The 19,799-nt window shown below is 38.8% G+C and overlaps 1 protein-coding gene and 1 long non-coding RNA gene across 2 annotated transcripts in view; both read right to left on the minus strand.

The window, feature by feature from the left end:
- LOC146619727 (uncharacterized) overlaps positions 1-2,039 on the minus strand; it is a 63,044-nt gene extending 61,005 nt beyond the window's left edge. The window contains exon 1 of the long non-coding RNA XR_014906667.1: positions 1,799-2,039. This is a non-coding gene — a long non-coding RNA (uncharacterized LOC146619727). The remainder of the gene's footprint in view (positions 1-1,798) is intronic.
- An 11,364-nt stretch (positions 2,040-13,403) lies between these two features.
- The window catches only part of anapc1 (anaphase promoting complex subunit 1), a 59,816-nt gene continuing 53,420 nt past the window's right edge, over positions 13,404-19,799 (minus strand). Inside the window, exons 51-53 of the mRNA XM_085369061.1 lie at positions 19,288-19,477; positions 14,423-14,554; positions 13,404-13,879 (exon numbers count right to left, since the gene is read on the minus strand). Of these exons, the coding sequence (XP_085225187.1) occupies positions 13,737-13,879; positions 14,423-14,554; positions 19,288-19,477 (465 nt within the window). The 3' untranslated portion in view covers positions 13,404-13,736. The remainder of the gene's footprint in view (positions 13,880-14,422; positions 14,555-19,287; positions 19,478-19,799) is intronic.

A 19,799-nucleotide genomic window follows, 5' to 3' on the forward strand; every position in this document is an offset into this window, starting at 1 on the left:
TGTACCTCTTTTGGTCAATATTGTTTTAAGGTAGACCATAAAATTAACATCATGCTGTATTAGGAAATAAATGAGAAACCAGCAATCAAGACCATTAAATCAATTGGAAAATGTTTACAGAGGTCATAAATGGAGAAGTAGGGTCGTTTTCCCACTTGATTTTTATTTTTGGGATGACCTAAACACAAGATCCATCAGAGTCACGGAGAGCATATACAAGTAAAATAAATAACTGCATATAATAAAAGTGTAGTTTTGTTTAAAAAAAAAATCCTACATTGGTCGGATTATTATAATTATTTTGATGGTGAAGCACAAAATACTTGTATGTCAGAGCTGTCTTTTTAATCATTTAGAACTGCAAAATTACATCTTATATTCTGTGTATTTATTTATTCATTCTGGTAGGGGTAAGGTGTAGAGGTGGGAATCACCATACATCCCACGATACGATATTATCACAATACTTAACGCACGATATGATATTATTGCAATTTTTTTTGTAATATTTTGCGATATTCAGATTCTGTACATAAAGGTAAACTTTATCAATATTCATTTTATCTAATATCAAAGTCTCGCACTCAGTCATTCTCTCATTTCAGTCAGTTTTATTGTTGACAAACTGAACGGTTTGTATTACAGTCTAGTCCAACTTAACTGAATGCAACCATCTGGTACAATTATAGCTATTCTGAACTATACAATTTATGAAAACTATGCAGCCCATTCAGCAACTGAAGAATTTGAAAGTAAATTAAAACAAAATATAATTTTACATTAGATAAAAAAGTTTTAAACTTAATTAAAATAAAACATGTCTTAAATTAAAATAAGTAAACTGTCATGTTTATTGCTGCCAAAAAAAGTTAAACACATTTGGACAGTGAAGGAACGTCAGGATTCTTGCTCAGAAAAAGGAGCTGATCAACATGCTCTGAAGTCAGAGCACAAAAACCTTTTTTGTAACAAAATATCGAATTCTGCTGTCCCTGTATCGATACATTATTAGCAAACAAAATATCACGATACTACACAGTATCGATTTTTTTTCCCCACCCCTAGTAAGGTGGGTGTTCTCAGGTTTTCAAATCCGAATAGCTTTACTCGTTTCCGACAGCACCTGAACGCACCTCTCCCAGTTGCTTCCTTCGCTACGGCAGTTTTGGTTCATAATGAAGAGACGCTCACTGCGCTCTGGTTTGCTTTTTTCCAGGAGGTGACGCTCGCCAACCACACACTGATAAGACTGAGCTATAAAAAGGATCGGCGGAGTTCACATAAGTCACGTGGATTTTTTTTTCTTTCTTTGCAGGTTTCGCACGATAATAACCGGGCGCAGCTCGCGTGACGCGCTTGGATACGGAACACACAAAAAATGCGGACAGGGTGCAGCCCTGTCAAGAAAACCGTTTCAGGTCCAGTCATTCAATAACGTTTTTAAAAAATACAAAAAGGAAGAGGAAGGCCGGGTTACTATCTCTGTCTGACACCGCATACTTCCTTTTATCTTTGTGCAAACCGCCCATTACGCATGAGTGAGCGTTGCACGGCCCTCAAAACTCCCTGAACCTCTTAAAACGGATAGCATCTCTAATGTGTCTAGGTCTGTGCAAAAAGTACTGAAATACTGCAGTGAATCTGCAAAAAGAAAATCAGCTTTAGTGAATGCAAAGTTCCATCAAAGTCATAATCTGCTTCCTCGTTTGGGCTTTGAAGGGAGCACAGCTGTGAAGTGGTGAATTTATTTGATTTATATGCGTGTAATTCATAAAATAATATGAACTGACAGACTTACCCCCACATCACTGGCGGTCAGGCGCAAACGTTGCACTTCTGTTTCTTTTTTAAATTCAGCCAACATTTGCGAGGCGCGCTTTTGCACCAATATGACCTGACACATTTTCTTTCACTTTCAGACTTTTGCAGTACGGTGCAAAAGTCATCCTCTAACACACAGCAACGCACTTGAGCGCTTTCCATCTTTCTCTCACCTCTCACTAGCTTTCTTAATTGCTGAAACAAACTTGTCCGCTCTAGCTCCACCATTCATACTGAAGTGTCTGCCAGACTTGCAGTGTAATACATTTTCGTATTTTTGGTCACACCCACTGTTTTCAGTTCGCCCAGCCCTCTATGTCGCGCCAGGGGAAGCCTCATGAATGGAGTCCTCTGGTCATCAACGCTGGATTTAATCACATGGAGACTAAATTTACCTGAACACTCTTAACAGTGGTTCACGGTACAAAATTCCACTTAGCGTTATGAACAATGGGTTCAAGTTAACCCAGTGCATGAGTCTTAATGCAGAATACAAGCGTTGAAGCAGAATCCCTGGAACCAGAGATTAGGAAGTGCATAAAAACGCATTAAAACATGTTGGATGTGTGCAGTATGATTGCACTTATATAACACCTAATAAGTAGGAGTAGAAACAAAATAATTTAGTACAAAGTCCAGTTTCACAGCTCTTATGTGCATAAGAAGAGAATGTTACAGCAAACCATCTTTGAGATTTATGCAGGCATTTCACACATTTCAAAGTTTACTTTATTCATCCAAAGCGTCAACCCCCATAGCAACTCTCTGAGGCTGTAATTAGCTTAGTGAGCCACAAAAATGCTTGCAGGTACCTGTAAACGCTCATCAAATGCACATTCGCTTATTAACAAAAAATCATAAACTATACAAAATATAGTTTATGGGCGTGGCTTCCAAGTGAAACCGGTGCATTCTTTCTGAGGACCCTCTGTGACCTCAGGAAACACTTTCATGATCTCAGCTGCTAGCTTATAGTTGTACTGAATACAACTGTGTAAATGTTTTAGATTAGGGTTGTTACTAGATTAAAAAAGGATGATATAGCAGAGTATGCTTTATAGCAGGCCTAAATTGTGATGTTACTAGTTACTGATCCACAGTTTCTTAGTCAAAGTCCAATTAGAAAACGTCAAGATGACAACAGCAAAAACAGAGGCCAACAGGCTAACATTATGTTGACTAGGTCCATCTTTTATTTACATTCTATGGTGTGAACAAAATTCACTATAAATGAGCCATGAGAACTAACCTGTAAGAAGTACACATAAAATGAAAGTTGCAATGTGATAAGGAAACCCATGATATACGCTATTCATCTGCCACGCTTCACAGTGTGGGGCATTATGCAGATATATTAAAAGCAATCAAGCATTAAAAGACAGGGAAATAAAGCACATTTTCATGAACACACACAGGAAGCAAAAGCAGAAGTTTGGGCGAAAGCTGGGGTGACTTCCCTGTTGCATGTTTCGTTTGGTTTTTGGTGCTTTGCTCAGAAGTACCCATGTTCTATTAATAGATGGTAAAGGGTATCCTTTTCACTGCTCTGCATGTTTGGAAGTGGTAGCCTATGTCAGTGAAAATGCTTAAGCCTCAGTGGGATGAATATGATCACTTCCTCTTGTGGAAACAGTTCTCTATTTAACAAGATGAACCAAGATGAACTCTGCCCATCTTTAGTATGCTGAGTGAGAAATTTCCTGTTTAGACTTACATAATTTCTATGTCTGTGCAAACTCTGTTTAAGCAGAGGAACTGATGTAACTACTAGTTACATCAAGTGTTGAAGTAAATAGACGTTACAGGATGGGGAAGTGCAGTTTTGTCATGTCAGGATCTCCTGAAAGAAGCGTTCGCCCAGTGTGTCAGAAAACTAACCGAAGTTCCAATGAATTAATTTCTGTTCATAATTCAGAGAAACAAATAGAAAGACTTCCATTAAGTAAGGACAGCCCTAAATTAGTCCGTTTTTCTTTACTCAAAACTAAATGTATTTCCCTGTGACCTTACATTTTCTAAAGAGGTTTCAGTTCTTCAACTTGAAAACTGTCATATGTGACTGTTAAATTTGGAGGAAGGGCTAGCACACAATTAGCTTAACTCAGCAGAAATGTGATAACAGGGTGCAAAAGGTCGATGCGCATTTATCTCAACGACGTTCTACATATATGGTGACTGGCGAGGGCACTGAAGTCCATGGAACTGGTGGGTGCTGGAGACCCTGAATTGGAAAAGGGAAGGATGGTTGCTTCTTTCTGAGCTGACAGGGTCTGATAGCACTCAGTCAAAGATAAAGAGGACTTTAACTTTTAAACATAACTTCCTCAAAACACAGTCATAAAGAAGTTAATATTAAAACTGAGCTGTGTCTGTTCCAGTGGTTGACATTCTGTCATAAAACGGCAGTTTATTAAGCTAGAAAAGATGACCATCTTGCTTTATTGTTCCAGGGGCACAAGTATTCAAGGTTTGGTACTTTTAGCCACTTTTGAAACACCGCTACAGTTCCCGTCACACCAAATATGAGTTGCCATTTTAAACGACTGTTGTTGTTTTTTCACCTAATCCTGGGCAACAAATTAAATTTCCAAAGTTGTAGAGTATATTGTGACCACCTCTGTAAAAGCAGTTTGATCAGTTAGCTGGTCAGAAGCATTGTATATTTACACAATACCACAATCTTCCTAGGAGTGAATGTCCCAATAAATTCACCCCAAGGAAGTGTAGCCAGAAGGAAAGCGGTTCTCTCTAAAAGAAGAATATAGCAGCATGGCTTAGGTTTGCAAAGTTGCATACGAACCAACCACAAGACTTCTGGGACAAACGAGTCTAAAATGGAGATGTCTGGCCAGAATGCAGAGTGGCATGTCTGAAAAGCAGAAAGAATGTGTCACCACAAACACCTCACACCAACTGTCAAGTGCAGTGGTGGAGGGGTGACCATTTGCGCTGATGCCATTAAAAAAAGAAAAAAAAGAAGTTCCTTATGGGGATATGAGAAACTAATAAAGTCATACAGAAAACAATTCAAGTTATTGCTGCTAAATGTGGTTTTACAAGCTGCTGAATCATGGAGTGCATGTACATAGACTTAGTTTTTACGACAATATACTTTGCTTTCTCTTGGACATATAATTTTGGCCTATCTGGAAGATTTCCTATAGTTTCTTCTGATTAGGATACAACCAGTTAAAGATGTAGAGCTAACTGGCTTAAACCAGATGTCACAAGAACGGTGGGAATCTAATAAATTGAATGACACAGCACATTTATACAATAGTTATTTGTCAATAGATAGGCCCACTCTAAGACAGGGCCTGTCTTTATAAGTACCAGCCCATTTACCAGTAGCTCAGCTGAGCACTCTATAAGGTTCATTCACCCAATCTCACACAGATTCATACATCACCTTTATCTATGCCTCTCACTTACATGGATGCATCTGGGAGAACTGAATTAAGTATCTTCCCAAAGGATACTTTAGCTGGAGACAGGAATCAGTCGCCTCTATTGGTAAGCTTGGTAAGCCACCTTTTAATGAGGACCATGAATAGCACATAATATTGTTTTAAAAGAAAATAGAAATCCCCCAAACAGACATCTGAGCGTCCATTGACTTCTATAGACCTGGGCTTTTCCAAAAGGGGGAGTTACCATTGGATGTTCACAGAAAAGAATGCAGGTTTAAGCAACTTACACAAAGGTGTCACTTTTCAAATTTAGAACGTGCATCCTTCCTTCGCAGTCTATCGTTGGTTGTAGCAGCTGTTGGACTGCCATGTCATGGACTGGCCAGAAAAGCTGCAAAGTATAATATCATTGTATTCTGTTCTAAAAATTACATATCAGTATCTAAGCTTCTTGATCCTATTTAGAAGATTTTACAGTAAGTGATCATTTTTAATGTTTTAAATATTTGGCCTTGATTTTACAATAAATATATCTACTATTGTCAAAACATAACGTCAGAATTCCCTTTTAATCATTTCAATATTATTCTTGCTTTGCCTTCTTGGTGGTCTACAATCAAGTTGTGTTTGTATGAGGGTTAAAACAAAATACAAGTCTATGTGCGCCTCTGTGTAAAGTTAAAACATGAGAAAAGCCAGAGTGTGAGGGCGTGTTCACCCATGACACACTTAAATTGGCTTATTGTGGAAACAAACACAACTGAATTTTTTCCCCTTGCCTTCTGGAGGCAGATCTTTTCCCACAGGCTCAATGAACTGGTATTACAAACACTGCACTCAGTCAAGCATCCCTGTTTCCCAAGATTGTAAATGCATATTTCTTTTGATCTGTTTGCGTTTTATCTTTTCAACTTAAAAAAATCCTACGCTACTACCTTAACATTATCCATTCATTCATCATTATGATCCTCCATCCTAAGCTCTTTATTCAGGTACGGATCATAGGGGCACCAGTCTAAGAAGAGATGCCAGGATCATCTTCTCCCTGGTACCAAAGAGTTCCCCAAGCAAGCTGAGAAATTTTATCTATTCAGCAAGTCTAGTCTGCCCCAGGCCCTCCTCCAAATTGGACATGCACAAAACACCTCACTCAGGAGGCATGCCAGAAGGCATCCCAGTCAGATGTGTGGTGAACAACCACAACTGGCTCCTTTCAATGTGGAAGAATAGCAGCTCTATTCCAAGCATCTCCCCACCCTCTCTCTTCGTGTGAATTTGGCTACCCTTTGGAAAAAGCTCTTGACCAGATCACTTTCAAGCTTAGCTGTCTCTTTACCACACCCAACATGCACAACAATGAAGACGCCACATCAGTCAATAGGTCAGTCTCCCAGTCCCGCTTTACTTCACATATGAACAAGACATTTTTTTTCTGGCTAAGAACCATGGCCTCAGACTTAAAAGTTGCTCATTTTCATTCCTGCCACTTCAAAGTAGGTTGCAAACCACTCTAGTGCAAGCTGGAGGTCATGACTTGATTTAGCCAGCAAAACCACGTCATCTGCCAGCAGATGAGATCCCAAGACCATCAAATCTGCCACCTTAGGCCCCTCAACTGTGCATAGTAATTCTTTCCACAAAAGAATTAGTGGCAAAGGGCAACAGCCACTGGAAACTGGCATTGTGAGCCAAGCTCTCATTGCTGTTGTACAGGGACTGAATGGCCCGGAACAACAGGCCCAATACCCCATACTCCTGAGGCAACCCCAACAGGACACCCTAAGGGATGCCAATGAATGCCTTCTCCAGGTCCACAAAACATAGAATAGGTGAGTAAACGCCCACACATCCTTGAATATACTGGAGAGGATAAGGGCCTGGTTACGGTTTCCACAACCAGGACAGAAACCTCAATGCGCCTCCTGAGTTGGAGTTTCAACTAATGAACAGATTGTCCTCTCGAGGACCTTGGCAATGACCTCCCCAGAGGGGTCTGTGTTCTCTGAAGTTGGAACACACCCTCTGCTTCAAAAAGGAACCACTATCTGAGTTTGCCAGTCCAGAGGCACTGTTCCAGGCTTCCACGCAATGTTACAGAATGATGTCTTAACAAAAGTTTACTAGAGATGGGCTGGCTGTTGCGCTGACTTTCTGTGGGGCACAATAATGTTTTCAATATGAGGTCAAGACAAAAATCTGGTTCCCTTTCTTAATTATTTTAAGGGGTTTTCCATTGTTGTAAATGAGTAAGTATTGCAAGTATTAGTAATGTCATGCATATCCAGTTAGAATAGTGATTAGTTATATACCCTTAATCAACCTTCTGCACTCTTTTCTTTGATCTATACTACAGGACATTCAGAATTTTTGGTTTTGTCTGGACTGGTTACTTTTCTTCCACATCTCTTCGCCATCTCAGAGAGATGGTGACAAGATGTTGCTTGGGCCGCAGGTGAAGTGAGTCACACTGAAACATGCTTTCTGTTTGAGTATTATCTGCTGTTATTTTTTATTTAGCAACCGCAATGACATGAAGACCAGTTAAAGAAGACTTTAGTTTCTTTGTGACTGTTTAATTTGAACTGGATATCTAAGGCAGGCATACACTGCATTGTATGTGTGAAATTCAGAGGAAAACCTGTGAGATAAGATCTAAACACAGATTTTCTGCAAAAGAATACACTCCCACAGCAATTCACATGCTGTAATGTTCAAAACAAAGTTTCTCTGTAACCATGAGACATTACCCACCCAGAAAATGTGGGATGCCTACTATTCTGCAAGAGCACATGTGGCCCTGCAGCATCATAACAGTAGGGATACAAGGAAGTTCAAGAAAGAAGTACAGTCATTTACAGCCTTCAGTCGAGACTTGAGGACTATTAAAACCACGAGACCGTCATCATCTGACAGACATCCACAGGCCATCCCAGTTCCGGTTCCTGGGCTCTGTTTACTGATTAACATCATGTGACTTTTCTCTGGAATGTTTGTTAAGACGTGTTGACTGAACCAGCATGCGTTTCCAGGAAACCACATGCATATAATCAGCCAGCTAAACATGCAGCACAGACACTGGGTGCCTGGTTAGCTTACAAATTACACTGTGTGTTACTAGATACCAGTCAAACACAATGCTACATGGGTGGCATTGTTGGCATGCAAGAACAGAGTTCTTTCACACTAATCTTACAGGAGTTATTGCAGATAAGGAGCAAGTCAACAGTTGTCATCAGTTTAGAAATAGTTTTACTATTTATATTGTTGTTTACCAGCTCCACACTTACAGGGGTGTAAAAAAAAAAAAAAAAGGAAAAATTTTCCCCTTCTTGACTACTTATTTTTTGCATATTTGCCAGACTTTTGTGCTTCAGATAATCAAAAATATATATATAACACTAAGATAACCCAAGAAAATAGATCATTACATTTATTAAGGGGGAAAAAAGCATCCACACCACCACATATTGGGGAAAGCAGAGTTCAGTGTGGCTAGCCTCGCCCATGCCTGATTACTGCCAGACCTGCTGAACCAAGAAACCGCTTAAATAGAACCTGTCTGAAAACATGAAGCAGATTAAACGATCTCAGAACTCAACACATCATGCCACAAGCTAAAGGAACTCCAGAACAGATGCAAATGGTTGCAAAGCCATTTCTAAAACTTTGGGACTCCAGTGAACCATCATCTACAAATAGAGAAAAACTAGAACATTGTGTACCTTCCCAAGAGTCGAAAATCTACCAAAATTATTCCAAGGGATCCCAAAGGAACTCAGAAAAACATCTAAAAAACTGCGGGCCTCACTTGCCTCAGTTAAGGTCAGTATTCATGATCCGACAATAAGAAAGAGATCAGGCAAAAATGGAGTTCATCAAACCAAGAGTAAAACATGGCGATGGTAACGTGATGTTCCGGGGCATTGCTGCCTCAGGACCTGGACAACTTGCCATAGCTGATGGAAGGATAAATATTGCCCTCAACTAGAAATCCTGAAGGAGAAGCAACTGCAATGAAATGAAGACCATTTGAGGAAGACTTCCATTGGTCCATCAGTTTGTGCCCTGAAACTTAAACATACTTGGGTTATGTAGCAAACAATGATCCGAAACATACCAGAAAGTCCACCTCTGAGTTGCTCAACAAACAATCTAAATGAGGATTTTGGAGTGGCCTAGTCAAAGCACTAACTTAAAGATGCCTCAATGTGAGGTTAGGTCATTCATGCTGGAAAACCTTCCAATGAGGCTGAATTAATAATAATTCTAAAAAGAAGGGTGGACCAAAATTCCTCCACAGTGATGAGCAATACTCATTGGCAGTTATCACAATGCTTGATTGCAGTTTTTGTTGCCAAGAGTGGTACTGCATTTTGTATTTACTAGGTTCATCTTTGTCTACTATTACAATTTGTTTGATAATTTGAAACAGTAAGTATGAATGTGAAAACTAAATAAATAAACATGCAGGAAGGGTGCAAGCTGCATTTAATTTCTCTCTTAGGGTCAACATAGCAAGCTAACATTGATTATAATTAGCTTAAAAGCACACCATGGTTAACATGTTACAAGCAACTAATTCACATGTTCAGCAGACAAGGATGCATTCATTATTAGTGAGCCAATATTGTTTCCTGAGGGAAATTTCTCTCATTACTCATGATCAAATATTTATTAGCAAGATACTTTCTGTTTCATTATCATTTCCCACTGGGAAATACCCATGTCATTATCTATTACCCATTACGCATTATCAATAGCTGTCCATCCGCTGCTAAATACTCCATCACTAGGGAGCTTCATTTTGTGTCATTTTTAAACCAAAACCGTGAGCAACAAGTAACTAAATCAGTAGACCTGAGAGACAATTCTCCATGGGTTAGCTTTAGAAATTAGTTACCACTGGTTAACAATATCATCATATGTTAGGGGGATTGGGAAACTTGTAAGGTCTTATTTGTGGGACATGGCAACAAAAAACAACCAAATACTCTTTCCCATATGAGCATAGCCCACTTTAAAAGCCTGGTGGAAAACAAAACAAAACACAAACACATGTGGAAAAACATTCAAAGCTGGAAGCAGAAAAAAAAGTCCCTTGCCAATGTTCGGGTAGGTAAGTATTTGGACAATGAGCTTTTGAAAGCCCCATTAAAGGATAATAAATTTCAATGTTGATTTAGCAACTGCAATGAAATGAAGATCAATTGAGGAAGACTTCCATTGGTCGGTCAGTTTGTGCCCTGAAGCTCAAACACATGTGGGTTATGCAGCAGAACAATGATCCGAAACATACCAGAAAGTCTACATTTTTTTCAGTTACTCAAAAAAAACAAAAACAAACAAACAAAAGAAAAACAATCTAAATGAGGATTTTGGAGAAGCCTAGTCAAAGCTCTGACTTAAAGATGCCTCAATACATGACATGAGGAATCATGTCTCAGCCTCTGAAAATGAGGGACGATGTATAAAAATGACTCAAATGAATACAAACATTATTAAGACACTTTTGTTAAACCATTTAATTAAAGCGGAGAGTCTGCATTTCCATCAAATCTTGTTGGAAATCCACTGTGGTGATGTAAAGAGGTACAGTTACAAATATCATGTCAGTGTCCAAATCCTCATGGGTTCCTATGCACACAGAAGCTAACCAACAAAGGTGGTTTTTAATATTATGTCTCTTTAAAGAAAGGGCCTCATTGTGATGGGAAAAGGAACTAGTGTTTAAGGAGACTCAAGCACCATATCCACCCAAACACTTCAGACAAATTCAGATAAAAGCCAGGAAATATTTTAGAAAGACATAATAGAATGACCACAATTGTCTTCTTGAGCAAAATAAAACTCCACATCTTCAGTCGTGGCCCTGAAAATGTCTTTTCATCCTTCAAAGCTATGCAAGTCACGTCTGGTTGCTATTTTAGAGCCTTTTCAAGGTTTAAACCATCGGAAAAGACTTGTTTAGCACAGTAGGAAACACAATGGTGTTTAAATGTGGGTGGACCAGCCAAAGGAGTGCTTAACAGATGCCTGAAATCCTGTGTTTTGTCCACCCAAACCATAGCATGTAGCCTCAGAATGAGGAAGAGTAAATTAAAAAAATAGAACACTTGTTGGTCCTTTATTATAACCTGTCTTATCTGTGGATAATGACTCAATTAACAAAATATAAGTGAAATGACTGGCATTTGTTGGAAGCTGGAAAGTTTGACTCGTCTACAACTTTTGCAAATGGAAGCAAGAATTTGCTGAAAAATAGAAAACTACAACTTCACTATATTATCTGAAGAGTTTGATGCTAGCATGCTCTGTGTGTTGCAGCTCTATGAGGTGGGTGTGGGCCACTTGTTTGCTCGGATGTTTTCCATTTGCTCTGGAATGTTCTTAGAGCTGTTGGTTAGAAATGATCTAAGACTGAGCTAAACACATACTGCAAACCCTCCCACACAGGAACTACATGACATTAAGATTTCCATACTCAGCTGGGAATCAAAATCCAAGAGTTTTCTGAGAGTTTAAAGGCTAAAGTGGGGTTTTTTCCACCTATAATACTGGGACACACACACATTGTGGAAGAGAAACATATCCAGATATTGATAGAAAAACATGAACAAAGGGGTTAGTATTGATTTAATAACATCTCTTTGGGAGTTGTAAACAGGAAGTGTAATGTTGCTTTGGATGTGGGCTGCAGCTGGATATATTTATTTAAATTTGAACAAAATGGGTATTGAAAAGGTCTTGTTTGCAATGAATCCACATTTGAATAGACAACCATAACTAGGCTAGTTTGATAATAAAACGTAAAACCTGATGGCACTCCAGCAACTACAGAAAAAGCATCTGGGAACCACACTGAGCCACTGTTGCAGCTTATTAATGTGAGGATTAGTGACCTTACAGTCCCTTAAAGTCTTTTAATGAAATCTATTTACTATTTTTCTCCAAATTTTTATTTCGATATATCCAACACAGTTAGTATTATCATCATTAAGATATACATCAGTTAAGTTTTGTTCCAAATTTCTGTCTTTACCCGTTTCATTTATATAAAATTTATTTCTGCTCATTGTTGGTGAAACTGTTTTATAGAAATCTGACTCCGTGAGCACTTTGGAAGAGAAAAGCGTCAAGAAATGGTCAGTTAGTTTTCACTAACTCGGATTTCCACCACTACATGCAGTAGTGCATTTTTAAGCACTTATGCTACAGTCATGAACTGCAAAGGAAAGTCCCAGTCTGGGGTGTCAGATTTTCTGGCTAAGCTCAGCATCAAATATCCAACAGAAACACAAAAATCTGTAAATGTCTTCAAGAAAACACCAGCATAACTTACTTCATAAGAAATTGTGGTTTTTTTGTTACTACTAGCACATTTTAACCTGACCGTTCAGATTACCTCCACAGTTTTATGAGTTATGGTTTGGTTAAATAAAGGCAAAAATTTAGAGGATTAGATGCTGACCTCACGTTCTCAGGCCATATCACAGTTTCTGTGTTGGTGTAAAGATTCACAAAGCAAACTAAAGCAAGTAACAGTGCAAATAACTAGCAAACTGAGCCCCACCTGTGGAGGACATTGCTTTACTACAAAACTATCACTGGAAGATCAGGGGATTTCTTTCATGTGGCAGGACACCTGAAACAACACAGACCATTTTGTTTCACGCATCACTTAAAAAGCGACCTTTATCTTATCCACACTGATGCAAGGCTGGCACCACAAAAGTAAGATCTGAGCTAAATAAACAAGCATGACGGACACTGGCAACAACACATCAAAAAAGATGAATGCAGTTCTTGTGAGGGTTTAATGAGCAGTAAGCAACTGGTCTTTGTCAGAAACATAAAAACACAGGAAATGCAGCAGCATTTTCAAAAAGAGTATCTTCAAAGTGGTGGACATAATGAGATCTAAAAAAGAGGAAACAATAAGGCAGATGATGTCCTGATTATGTTGAGGAGTCTCATTCACCCACATTAAGCCACAGAATAAAAACAGTATTCATGGAGTGTGCAGGTACTTCTGCTTTTTATTGCCTTTTCTGTCTTTTCATGTTCACTCAACCCAGTGGACTGAACTCAGCTTGAAAACTAGTATATGACAACAGCTGAATTATAATGATCAGTTCATTCTGTTCTATCTGCCACTGGAATTCTGAGTAACCATCTGAAAAGGTTAAACTGCACGATTACTGCAGCCTAAACCTTTTTTATACCATTAAAAAAACCCCAACCTAAATACAAATATGTTACAAAGATAATTACTTTAGTTATTTCATTTCCTAGAGCCTCAGAGGGAAAAAGTCAGTTCTTCTCCATTCAAGGCAGCCATGCTGCATTTAGACAAAAGATGTCTAATGCTCACATTTTGTCCCACGTGCTGCACCTGTTTGCAGCTGTTACAGGTAGAAAATCAGTCCCACGGGTGCCAGCAGTGCAAGGCTTTGAAGTGTTTCTCTGAGAGGATACCAGCCCATTTACGAGTTCTGAGAATCACAATCAAAATGCTTGCAGTGGAAATCCCAGCAGTGTGTGTGGTCCAGATGCAGAACCCAGAAGGACAGGTACGAGCCTCAGCAAATCTCTCAAAGGGATGCCCAACTGGCTGCTAAGTAACAGTAAGTCCCCAAGTGAGCTGCAGCCTGCATGTGAAAGAATAAAGCCTTAAACAAGTGTGCAGTTTTCATCATATGAATTTTTTTTGTACAATGGTTTCAAGTTCTGTATGATAGATGTATGGATAGATAGAAACATATATGTATATATATTAAAAAAAATAAATAAATACACATGACATATAATGTAATTGCAAGGAGGTATTTCTGTAGTCTATTGATACTAGATAGTGGAAAAGGGGTGGGATTAAATAAGCTTATGCTTCTTCCTGCTCCTTTTTGAACAAGAACGTTATTTGGAGTTGTGGTTGCTCGTTTTCCTTTTGTTTTGCTTTGTTCATTTGTCTCTTTTAATTCTATTTTGTTGTACTTTTTCAACATGTTCAAAATAAAGATTCAATCAATCAATCAATCAATCAATCATGATGGTAGAAATGCTACTTTCCCCCTCTTAGTTACATTGTAGCGATCTAAGTCATAGAGGTAAATTCTTGATGCTGTCAACAGCATGCTGGATGTTTATATGCAAAAGTACAAATGCAGTTTCATGTGAGCGTATGTTTGTCTTACCCTCCAGCTGTGTGTGTGCGTTCTTGAGGTAGGGGATTGACCGGTACACCAAGAAGCAGGCCAACATGATCGATTGGGTGTCCTTTGAGAGTGCCTCTCCCTTCATGTAGGTCCTCAACACAGAGCTGTTTTCTAGGAAAGAAAACAGATATTTGATGAGAGAAGACACAGATATTTTTTTTATTTACATTTTTTTTTTTTAAGCTTATACCGGTAATCAATTATCTTACTAGAAAATGCCTTTTTCCATTCTTTCTTTCTTTCTTTTTTGAAACCTGATACCTGTCATGTTTTTGTCTTCTTTGCTCATACATGGTAGAGTGAGCCAATGTGGATTACAGACACTGAATGAATGAACAAAAGAAAACTAAAAACAGAAAAAAAAAGTGATTTTTGTGCCTAAAACCAGAGGACCCATAGTTTTCACTATCCCAAAAGAGGATATCTGCTTGTTATCCCTCTGGAACTATTAGGTCCGACTGACGCTTAGCACCAGTGATCTGGCGAAAGCCAAGGACTTTATGAAGGACAGTTCTGCACTGAAACTGGAGTAATAAAAGGCTGCTTAAAGGCAAAGCAGCAGCTGTTCAACAGGCAGTATTTAAACTCTGTTTACAGTTCCACTTTAGCCAAGGTGACAGCAGATAGAACAACAGATTCATGGTTTGCCCTCCGTGGCCTTGATGTAAAAACAAAACTTTACTCGTTGCTATCTGGAATGTGCGTCGTGTCAGCAAGCCATGTGGCAAATATGCAGTTCTGCACATTTGCTGCATGTGGCATGCAAAGTCACGCCTTGATTTACTTTCAAGCAAGCCAATTTACCTCAAAACTGTGTAATCATGTCACAAGACTGTAGAAATGTGTTTCTGTCCCCAGGCTATGCACGCATCCTTAAATATATTTCAACAGGAAATGCCCCTGGTGATTTTAAGGGTGGAAATCTCCATCTCTCTCAGAACAGTTGTGTGAGAAAAGGTCTCAGAAAAATAAGTCCTATGCTGCTGAATTTCCTTACATTTTCTAAAAACACAATTCAAAACTAATCTTTAATTGATAATGGTCCCTTTTAGTATTGCATGAAATTCAAAGAATCCCATTGGGAAATATCTGTGACTTCTTGTGTACCTCAGTATCTTTTATGAATGAATTCACTGCCGCATGCAGTCACTTCTCAGAAAGATACAAGGGTTGAAACAAGAATCATAAAAATAACAAGCAAGCTCTTGATACATATTTCATTCATGGTTGAGTTCCAGAGAACTTCACATTCCCGATGCTTGAGGTCAAGCTAGTTTGGATTTCCTTTCAGCTGTCTGCCAGAGGCGAGAGGCGTCACAAAACATAAAAGTAAAGGCATGTTTGAATTATTTCTTGAATGCAGTCCCATCCAACTACTTCACCTGTTTCCCACGCTGCTTATTGTGCATTTATTACCATGTGGGTGTGTTAGTGTACTTGTGTGTGCAATTTCTGTGATGGAATGCGTGTTTGTTTAAGTATATACACAGGCTGGTTAACTTCTAAACTATGACATTAATGTGCTACACCCGTTACAGGAAAACAAGCTGAAACACATCCTGCCTGTGAAATACTCGGCATGTGACACTGCTGCTCAGCAGAGCCAACTCTTTGTCACATGCAGGCACTGCAAAAATAAATGCTCACTAGATCTATATCTATTATCTATCTATACATGTTATGTGTTCACAGAGTCTATACTTGCTGATATTAATGCATCTAATGTCAAGCTTGTTTATCAGTAGAAAAAAAAAACTGATTGCTTTTGAAGAATGTCTAGCTAACAGCTGACTTTCCTCAGCTGACACCTGTCATATGGTGGCCTTCCATTTCTCTCTCATACAACTTGTCACATTGTCCTTAAAGTGGACTATTGCGCCAATTCCTGCTCCACTCAACTCTATTTTAATCAAACAGAACAATATGAAAAACAAAGGTCACCCACATTATTACAGAGAAAACTGCACCAATCAGATAATCCCCTATGCACAAGCAGTAGGCAACAGTAAAAACAACCCCCTTTTAATGATGATGCCTGTCTCCCAAATTATGGGAGACTGGCAGCTGCTTCCACATGAGAGGTCCATAATAGCTGGAGGCTCTGCCTATGATTTTACTTTTAGAAATTCTAGGAGCCACAAGTAAGCCAGCAGTCTGAGAGCAAAGTGACGGGAAAATGAAGTACGAGGAAATCTTTACGATATCATGCTGGCGGATTATTGAAGACCTTGTAAATGAGAAAGATTTTAGATTTAACAGGGAGCCATAGAAGAAAATCCGTGTCACTACTCTTGCTCCATTATTTTGGATTAAGGCTTTTCAGAGAACTTTGAGAACAACCTGATAATAATGAATTACAATAGTCCCATGTAGAAGTAATAAATGTATTAAGTAGCTTTCACCCTAAGTAAGGATGTTTCTAATTTTAGAGAGATTGTGTCGATGAAAGAAAGCAGTTCTGTATTTTTACTTAATGTGAACACTAAATGACATAACCTGCTCAAAAATGACTCCAAGATTCTTCACAGTTTTACTGGAGGCTAAGGTGATGGTATCCAAAGCACACCAAAACCAGAGAATGCTGTTAGATTAGTTTTCTATGATTCACAATTCTAAATAATCTAAATAATAATATTTTGTATACTAGGCCTTGATGCAGGGCCTCAGTTCAGCCAATGCCTGAAACAAGCCCTTGCAGTTCCTCTTCCTTTTAACCATTTTTTCTGATTGGCTGCCCTTCATAAAGAGGTGAATGTGGCTGCTGTACTCACAGTTAGAGCTGTCTCTGAGATGACCATATTAAGAAAATCCTCTTTCATTATAAAAGTTCTGGGCAAAGTTAAAGAGGCAAGATTTAGATGGTTTGGACATGCGCAGAAGAGGGACTGTGGATATGTTAGAAAAAGGATGAGAAAAAGAGGAAGACCACAGAGAAGATTTATGGATGTAGTGGAAGATGGGGAGTGTCTCCTCCCCTGTCTGTTATGACAGAGGAGGGCGCTAGGGATTGGATGAGATGGAGGCAGATGATCCACTGTGGCGACTCCAAAAGGAGCAGCTGAAAGGAGATTATAGAAATTCAAGAATGAAAGGGAGGGGGATACAGATAGATAAATGAATGAATGAATAAATAAATGGAGCATTCAGGACAGTCTAAAACCTGAGATCTGAAAAATTCCCCCTGACGTTGTTGATATATATTGTAAGAAACACTTGAAAAAAATCTATTATTAAGTTGTGTTTGCTAAATGTGTTACTGAATAGGGTAAGACATCTGAGCCTTTGCTCAGCATTCTTCATGTTGTTCTCGTGTTGATACCATCAATTGATACCCACATCAGACATCTGTAGCAGCAAACAGCAATCTGTCCCGCATCATGTGCTTTCTTCTACCAACACATTCAGCACAGCTTTACATCTGTTTAAATGTGGTGTAACCAGGCAAGAAATGCAAACAGATTCTTTGCTACACAGCACAGAGGAAAGTCCCATCTCTGTTGGTCAAGAATGTATTTGGAGTTGACACATTCCTTTCTTAACATTTTAACAGCAGCGCTTTGGGTAAAAAGAAATTAGGTACAGATGTGATCTTTGCAAGACAGATGTTTGTGCAAGCAAACACCAAAAACCTCAACTCAGGAACTGACCTGTTTCGCACATAAAAAACATCAGCTTTTTTGGGGTGTAGGGCGTACTTGTTATACATAAAACAGTTTTTATACATGACTGCAATGCACCCTGAGTGTTTGATCCAGGATGAAATAAGTCATTTTTATTATTAATTTTTACGATTGACACATCTCGATTAATCATTAACTACACTAAGTGCAGATATAGTTAGTGACCTTGGGTTTAACTGCTAAAATTTTTATCAAACACTATCAATTAGTCCTCTGTGACCTGACTAGGCTATTTTTAGTTTCAGTACAGACTCTTTAGTTTAAAGGTTTGTAAGATTTAACCTCTCTTCATTAATCCTTGAATTACCCCTCTTACAGTTAGTCCCACAATTTGTTGAATGAAGACCATTTTTGTAGTTATGCCTCTGCACACAGTCACAGTGGATTCCCTTTCCCCTTAAATGCTCTGCTAGATGTTTACTAACTGCCTTTAACTAATGTGTGTTTGTGGGTCTCTATGTTCAGCTTTGTCTTCAATTTTGATTAATTTTTTATTTGATTAATTTACATGTTGAAAGGGAGTGGGAAGAAGTAAACACTTATTTAATCCCACCCCTTTGCCATAAATTATCAGTTAATATTTAGTCAGCTTCCTTACTGATAACTGAAAAGCAAGCTCTACAAGGTTAAGATCAGATGACTAACTTGACCATTGAATAATATCCCATTGCCTTGAGAAAGTCTTAGATTTCTCTTGCTTTATCCTTCGGGTCAGGTCATCCTGTGCTTTGGGTTATGATATCCTATGGTTCAGGTTATTCTTTCAAGTACAGCCCTGTTGTGAAGTTGTTGTTTTTTTTCTTAACCACCGAAATAATTCCGTCATTATGTACTTTAGTTATCTTCTGTGCTCTTTTAGGCCTTTGGGTGTTGCTGAGGTGGCCAGTGCATTCATCTGTTTCAAGAATGCACCGGATTGATTGTCTGGTCACTCCTAAAGTGGTTCCTCTCTAATAGATTTACTCTGGTTTCTCAGTCTAAAGATGGCCTCCTTCATTTGAACTGGTATCTCTTCATTTCTTCTTCTATCTCAATGAAAAATACAAATTCAACACTTGTGGTTTACGGAGGAAAAGCTGCAAAATGTGTCTTTGTCCAAAAAACCCCAAAATAAAACTATGGACCCAATTAAAGAAAAGTTCTGAACATGTAATCTCTCTTCACCTTTGAGCCAGCTGTCGAGTGTGGCATCCACCGCATTCTTCATGACCGGCAGAAATTCAGAGGTAAGCAGGGTGTCGCGGCGGTTCGCAGGACCTCGCTGCATCCTGCTGTCCCACAGTTCCACTACCAGACGCAACTGCCACAAGGGAAAGGTCTGCAGCAAATCACCCCGACGCAGAGCTGACACTGCCTGAGAGACACCAGCAAAGGCAATGTGTTCATGTGTCTTAACAGATGTAGAGCACTTACTGAAGGTCTGTCAGGCGTATCTACCAGTGGACATTTAAAAACCTTGCAAAATTATTTGATTAGGACATTAGCTTATTTTTTTTGTGGTTTGTTAGCCACAGCTTTATTTCTGTATGAATTTGTATTTTAAAAAACAAAGCAAAACTCTGTACTCCAGGGGAAAAACAGGCTATAAAGATTCTGTGGTATGAGACAAAGGAACTTTAAATACAACAGGTAAAACTAAAAAGTAGGAAAGGCCACTTAACATTCTAATACACCTT

Source organism: Diplotaxodon limnothrissa, linkage group LG13, assembly GCF_057381915.1.
Source record: "Diplotaxodon limnothrissa isolate DT_005_m linkage group LG13, D_limnothrissa_male_GT1.1, whole genome shotgun sequence".
Taxonomy (NCBI): Eukaryota; Metazoa; Chordata; class Actinopteri; order Cichliformes; family Cichlidae; genus Diplotaxodon; species Diplotaxodon limnothrissa.